Source organism: Gasterosteus aculeatus, chromosome 20 (genome assembly GCF_964276395.1).
Source record: "Gasterosteus aculeatus chromosome 20, fGasAcu3.hap1.1, whole genome shotgun sequence".
Lineage (NCBI taxonomy): Eukaryota > Metazoa > Chordata > Actinopteri > Perciformes > Gasterosteidae > Gasterosteus > Gasterosteus aculeatus.
The window spans coordinates 6,546,861-6,553,476 of record NC_135707.1 but is presented as its reverse complement, the minus strand read 5'-3'; the positions used below and the strand labels follow the sequence as shown (position 1 = coordinate 6,553,476).

At 41.3% G+C, this 6,616-nt stretch overlaps 2 protein-coding genes across 2 annotated transcripts; both read left to right on the top strand.

Moving 5' to 3' along the window:
* Window positions 1–200: 200 nt before the first annotated feature.
* On the top strand, window positions 201–2,006 carry LOC144389533 (apoptosis-associated speck-like protein containing a CARD). Its single transcript, XM_078094773.1, has 2 exons — window positions 201–575; window positions 855–2,006. Exons 1-2 carry the CDS (start codon window positions 323–325, stop codon window positions 875–877), a joined length of 276 nt encoding a protein of 91 aa, XP_077950899.1. The 5' UTR covers window positions 201–322; the 3' UTR covers window positions 878–2,006.
* Window positions 2,007–2,019: 13 nt separating this feature from the next.
* On the top strand, window positions 2,020–5,194 carry pycard (PYD and CARD domain containing). Its single transcript, XM_078094771.1, has 4 exons — window positions 2,020–2,406; window positions 3,541–3,570; window positions 4,381–4,425; window positions 4,683–5,194. The coding sequence occupies exons 1-4, from the start codon at window positions 2,154–2,156 to the stop codon at window positions 4,943–4,945; spliced, it is 591 nt and encodes a 196-aa protein (XP_077950897.1). The 5' UTR covers window positions 2,020–2,153; the 3' UTR covers window positions 4,946–5,194.
* The last annotated feature ends 1,422 nt before the right edge of the window (window positions 5,195–6,616 follow it).

Below are 6,616 nucleotides of genomic sequence, written 5' to 3'. Positions count from 1 at the left end.
TAGTATTATATATATATATATATATATATTACATATATAGTGTATATAATTCGGAGTAATACTTATCATGCATGATAAGAGTGCGAACAGGACCTCAATACTTATATTATATATATTTGCACTTTAAACTTTGCATCCTATTCTCAGTGACGTGTGTCATGCAAGCACCGAGAGCAAATTGACACCTGAGTACTCATACTTTCGATTATCCAACAGCGGCATTGAACGCGTCCTTCCCGTGGTGCATCTTAACCTCGAGGGGGAGGTGGGGAAATATCAACATTTAAAAAAAAACATCTCTTTGCACTTGATAGGTTTAAAAATGACTGCCAGGAGTATAAGGGTGACTTTAGCGGACATGCTGGATGACCTGCCGGGGAAAAACTTCGACGACTTCGTCGACCAGCTTCTGGACTGCGGGGAAGAGCCGCGGGTGAGGCGCAACAGGGTGGAGGGGAAGAGCCGCTTGGAGGTCGTGGACGTCCTCGTCTCCACGTTCACGGAGACCGGGGCCGTGCGCGTGTCCGTGGAGGTCCTCAAACAAATCAACTGCCACGAACAGGCGAACAAACTTGGTGAGCTCAGCGGCCGCGCCCTTCGACCTCGCTTCGTGCTCAAGTGCCTCATTGCGACAGTGTAACTTTTATATGTATATATCCATATGCATATATATATAACATATGTAGTCTAAAACCTCATGGCTGTTCTGTTCTTCACAGCAGCTTGATTTAGTTTCCTGGAAATGACGTAATGCTTGACTACTTTGGCTTTGACCCTAATGATCAACACTGTGCCTGAACTCTCTCTGTGCTCATAATCATTTTTTTTCTTATGTTTTTTTTTTTGTGTTACAGTCAGAGAAACTGGACACCATTAGACTGGCCCTGACAGCAAGTCAACTAAAAAAAAAAGGGGTTTTGTCCTGCACACACGGAGCTTGACAACATTGTGCAAAGACCAGAGATACTGGTCTGCACTGCAGAATGAAAGTTTGCAATTGTCTCTGGAAGAGGACTAAAAACAAGGGACATGTGCAAAGAAGAATGAATAAAGAATGAAAGAATGCTTCCATCTATTTTGAAATAAAATACAGACATGATATATATAACACCCTGTACCTAGATCTTGAAGGATTTATGGGCGCCTTTCTAAAGAAGAGGAACAAAAATTTCAACACCAGTATAATTTTAAGTAAAGCACCATTTTGAGTATTTTATTCTTAAAAGTTGAACTTACTTTGGTTTTTGAATCTGTACAGAGAGGATTTGGTGAAAGGCCAATCTAACCGCTACTGCCCCTTAATACACTAACCTGCAGTATTGACTTTACAAGTATTGACTTTACAAGACTTGAAACCAAATAATACAGCAAAAAACAACTGTGCCAATGCTTGTACCACGTTCATCAGGTTTGTCTTCGCTGGCCATGGAGCTGCTCCATGATCCAAAGATTCGGGTGACATTATTTCCCGCCTACGACTACAGGAAAACAAGTGCTGCGTTCAAATGCTATCGGAAATACTGTCATTTTCCGTTAGATGAACCACTCCCAAACCTAGCCATAGAAACATTAACTAGGCACAGACCCACATACGTAATAAGATAGATAAGAGAGGAAAGTCCGTCTCCGACCAACCTTTGAATCCGTCCACCTGAGCGTTACACTTTTTTACATTTTCATGTATCTTCCAAAACTGAGTTTTATTTTACAACATGAATATGTGCGTAAACACTGTTCCCAGAGTTAAAACTAAAAACAGAAGCAGCATTCCGTTTTTCTGCTCCACAAATCTGGAACAAAGTCCCAGAAACCTGCAGGTCTTCTGAGGCCCTCAGCTCCTTTAAATACGGGTGAAAGACTTTTTCTTTTTTGCTGCTGCCTTTAATTAACCATTTAATTCTTCTTCTTTGTATTACATGGTTACAATAACAAGAGTAATACTTTCTGTATGTGTTGATATTGATTTCATTACAGTATATTATAGTTATTAAATAACTATTACATAATCAATTTGCAACGATCGTGATATTTCCGGCAGTACATGAACGCGTCTCCACCAGTTCCCTGAGCGGAAAAGAAGAAGCGATCTCCTTTCGTCTTCCTCCGCTTGTATCACAACATCTGATCTGCAGTTCGGGATCTTTCGGTGAAAAATGCCCCCCAAAACCACCAAAAGGGCGATTAAAGACGCGTTGGCGAACCTTCCAAAGGATGATTTTGAAGCGTTCTGCCATGCGCTCAGGGATCGCCCTGGACAGCCGAAGGTTCCCTACAACAAGGTGGAGGGTAAAAGCTTCTTAGTGATCGCCGATGTCTTGATGTCCACTTTTACCGAAGCCAAAGCTCCTTCGGTGGCTGCAGAGCTGCTGGAAGAAATCGGCTGTAGCGAACACGCAACTCAACTCAGTGAGTATCCGAGGCTTCGTGGTTTCCAGGTGTTCCCAGAGTCTTTATTCGGCTTTTAAGATGCTTCAACCCCTGCGGGCAATTAAGCTGACAGATGACAGCTTTTAATCAACCAAGTGCTCATTTGCAGCATCGACAATTTTCCACAGGAATGGGTTTGAAATGTTATAAAAAAATGTATATATTTTCTTTACTTTCACTTTGGAGCTCCGCCACTACCGGGCAAGCCACACATCGGTGGATCGGGCAGAAAAACTAGTACTACTATTATTCCTACTATTACTATTATTCTCTGCGGCAGAATATTAAATTAATTCTTTATAGTCTGAGATGTTCTACTTCATCTCCTTTATCGAGCAAACCTCAGAGGGGTTTCTGCTCTTGTTGCTGCTGGCCAATAGAAGGCAATGGCCCGTCGACCCATCTGGAGCGCCCCTGAAGAAAAGATAATACTAAATGACATCAAATGTTAATATTTTTGGTTTTGAAACATGGAATGTATCCAGTAATGTTTGTAAAATATTATATCTGCGGGAAATATAGGATTTTACTGCTTGTGCACGTCTTGCGTGTGTCATGCGCGATCTCGATGCACTAAAGGGGGAATCTCGAGTCTAAGAAGCACTTGAGCAACATTGACCCCAGCCTGTCTGGTATCGACAGGCGTGTGACATGGAGGAATTGTAAAGTTGTAAATCCACCATGGCGTGCGCACAAAACCAGAGCCTCCCCTAAGTTGAATGCAGCTATAATACATTTATTAAAAAACACCTGTGCTTGGAACAACAGCATCCTTATACTTTACAAAGGAATGAAGGGATTTTAACCACAGTGAAATTTGCACAAACGTTGTCACAGATACACATTTAGGTGTGGATTTCTTCTCCCCTCAAACATGTCATGTGCCGGTAAGAACCGGAGGAGAAACTGGCTGAGCGGGAATGTTTTAACGAGCAGTTCATGCACGTTGCAGTTTTGGATTCAGTGGAATTGTGCCCAACCCCACGGAGCCCCGTTCCTGTTGAGACAGCCAATAACAGAACGTTTACATTTATCCTGTAGTTCAAGTTGTAAATCCACCATGGTTCTTTTTCTGTCAACGTTATCTCAAACCTTTTTGTTCTATATTTGCAGTGGAAGAGACCAGTGGACAGTCCAGTAACTGTGAGTCTTTTGTTAAAAGTTGTAAGAGTATTTACAGTATTACAAGTCATTTAGTATCATATTTATTGTAGAAGATTAGGATAGAATACAACTGCCAGTAAATTATTTTCACTATCAAATTTTAATTTAATTTTGAATGTAGCAGGCTTGCTGCTCTGTTTGGAGAGACTAATGATAGATGATAGAAGGAGTTTGGATTAATATCTACACCACCGGGCGGCACGGTGGCGTGGTGGTTAGCACTGTCGCCTCACAGCAAGAAGGTCCTGGGTTCGATTCCGCCCAGTGGCCTTTCTGTGTGGAGTCTGCATGTTCTCCCCGTGTCTGCGTGGGTTCTCTCCGGGTTCTCCGGCTTCCTCCCACAGTCCAAAGACATGCACTGGGGAGCAGGTCAATTGGGGACTTTAAATTGCCCGTAGATGTGTGAATGTGAGTGTGAATGGTTGTCTGTCTCTGTGTGGCCCTGCGATTGGCTGGCGACCAATCCAGGGTGACCCTGTCTATCGCCCGAAGTTGGCTGGGATGGACTCCAGCCCCCCCGCGACCCTGTGTGCAGGATAAGCGGTTTGACGATGGATGGATGGATGGATCTACACCACCAGGACTGCTTTTCCTGTTGCATGCTGCTTGCCTCTACATTTATGAAGCTGACTCGCAGAACGTGTTTAAAAGTCGAGGACGTGCCAGAAAAAAATTTGACTAGTGTTCTATTTCCACCCTTGACAGTTGATCTCTTTATTTTCTGTGTGTATGAGAACAGTAAAACGCTCCATCACAAAACAATTGAAATGTTCCATGAATTTGTTTCAGCCGGAGCAGCTGGTGTGAACACCACGGCGCGAGATGGCAGCGCAGGTAGCGGCACGTCTTCTTTGCTAATTTAATTCAATCAGCCACTGAGCCGATTGTTAGAAAATCCAGAACGTCCCCATTGAACCTCATTTCTGTGTTTCTGCACGGTTGGATGTTTAGAACAGGTGCAACTTGTTCTCCAAACACAGCACATGCTGCAGAGCAATGAACGGAGCAGACGAGTGCAGCGTGTTGTTAGTTTGACACTTTTGGGAAATTGTATTCTGTCGTCATGGAGTCATTGTTTCTTCTCTCCCCAGAGAAACACTTTGTGGATAAACACAGAACTGCGCTGATCGACAGAGTGACCAATGTTGCGCGCATTTTGGATGACCTCCTCGATGAAGAAGTCATCTCGAAGGGGCATTATGATGAAATCATGGCTCTCCCGACCAGTAGGCCTCAAATGAGGAAGCTCTATGTTCCCCTGGATGGTGCTGGACCTGCCGCCAAAGAAGTCTTCTTCAAAAGCCTCCAGAAAAATGAGAATTTTCTCATGAAAGATCTCCAGAAAAAGGAATGAATGTTCATTACAAAAATAACAATAGAAAGTGTGGGGGGTAATATTCAAACGACTGACCTCCTGTTAGATTAAAATTAGTGGACTTGTATGAGATGTGGTGCCTCTTCCACCTGAATGTTCATTACAAAAATAACAAGATCATGAAAGCAGGTTTAATCTCTGATTTCTATTCCCATGTACGCTATTGAGTTCATTCAAGTTTTCTATTTGGAAATTTATATAAATTGATTATAAAGTCTTATGATTTTGCTTTTTGTGTTCTTGACTTTTTCAGTGAATGCAGTTTACAAAAAAATGGATATAAGTTAAATATAATGATGGAATAGGGTTTAGAAACAGACATCTCCTGATTACATTTAAAATAACATGTTACTGTGCACATCGATGTTAACATTCATTAAATGAAGGTGAACGAGAGGAGAGGCATGAACACCTGCTGATGGGTTTCCTTTTGAGTTTGTTGGGAATTTTGTTTTGGATAATTATTGTACATAATAATAATGTCAATGTAACCAAAATCCGTAAATCAACAGCCTTCCTGGTTACACTACAGCGCTTATTCAGGTTTTATTCAAATGTGCTATGTTATGGTCATTAATGTTGGGAAACATCACATAAGGTCGCTGTCATAAAGTGAAGAGCACAATCCTAGTTACTACAACACTCATGGGAAGAAATGCGCTTTCGCCAGATTTTGGAGAGTTATCATAAAAATATATTCAATAATTTATTTTCAAATTCTCTTTTTATAATCTCTCTTTCTCCTCAATCACCAGGAAGCCTCTGATGGAAATTCAAAAACACCTTAAACTTCGAGAATGTATTTTGTATCAAAAAACAAACAAAATAACCTCCTGTTTGCCTTCCATGAACCAGAATATTGGCCACTTTCATAATTTGACATCCCAGTGGAGGATATTTAAGTGAGCTTCACAGCTACGGCTGACTGCGGGTGAGTGTCCAGCACGGTCGTCCTCCTATCAGAGGCTTGGCGGTTCCATCCCGGGCCCGACTAACCTGCATGCCGAAGTGTCCTTGGGCAAGACACTTAACCCCAGCATCGCTCCTATTGCATCAGTGTGTGAATGATGACATGGAAGTGCTCTGAGTGGTGGAATTTAGCTCAAACTACATTTAGCTAATGCTTTAACTAACACTAGTCTCCAAACAAAAGCCTTTTTAGAGAAATTGTAAGGGAACCTCGTTTTTTTTCTCGCTCTGAATTCTCCTTCTGACAACTGCAGGTGAAATTAATGTAAATTAATATGTATCAGTGGTTTGGTCAAGCTGGTGCTATTGTGAAATAAAGCCCAGCATCACAAACATTAAGATAAGAGCCATCATAAATAACTTAAATCAATTTAAGTTATATATATACTAACATGCACATATTAGTATTTTGTTATGCTGTTGATACAATATAATTAAGCTATTCAAGTATTGTATTGGTTTTGACAGTTATTTTTACTTTTTCTTTTAATTGACTGATGTTACTTCAAAAGCAACTGATGCAGTTTTAACAAATATTAGCTATCTTAGCTAACATGATTTAACTGGGGATCTTGGATTTAATTAAGCGACTGGAAGAAGCGTGGTCGTACGTTTATTCGTACATCACTTTTTTGCTTTATATTATCAAAACATTGGAAGACCGCAATGAGGGAAAACACA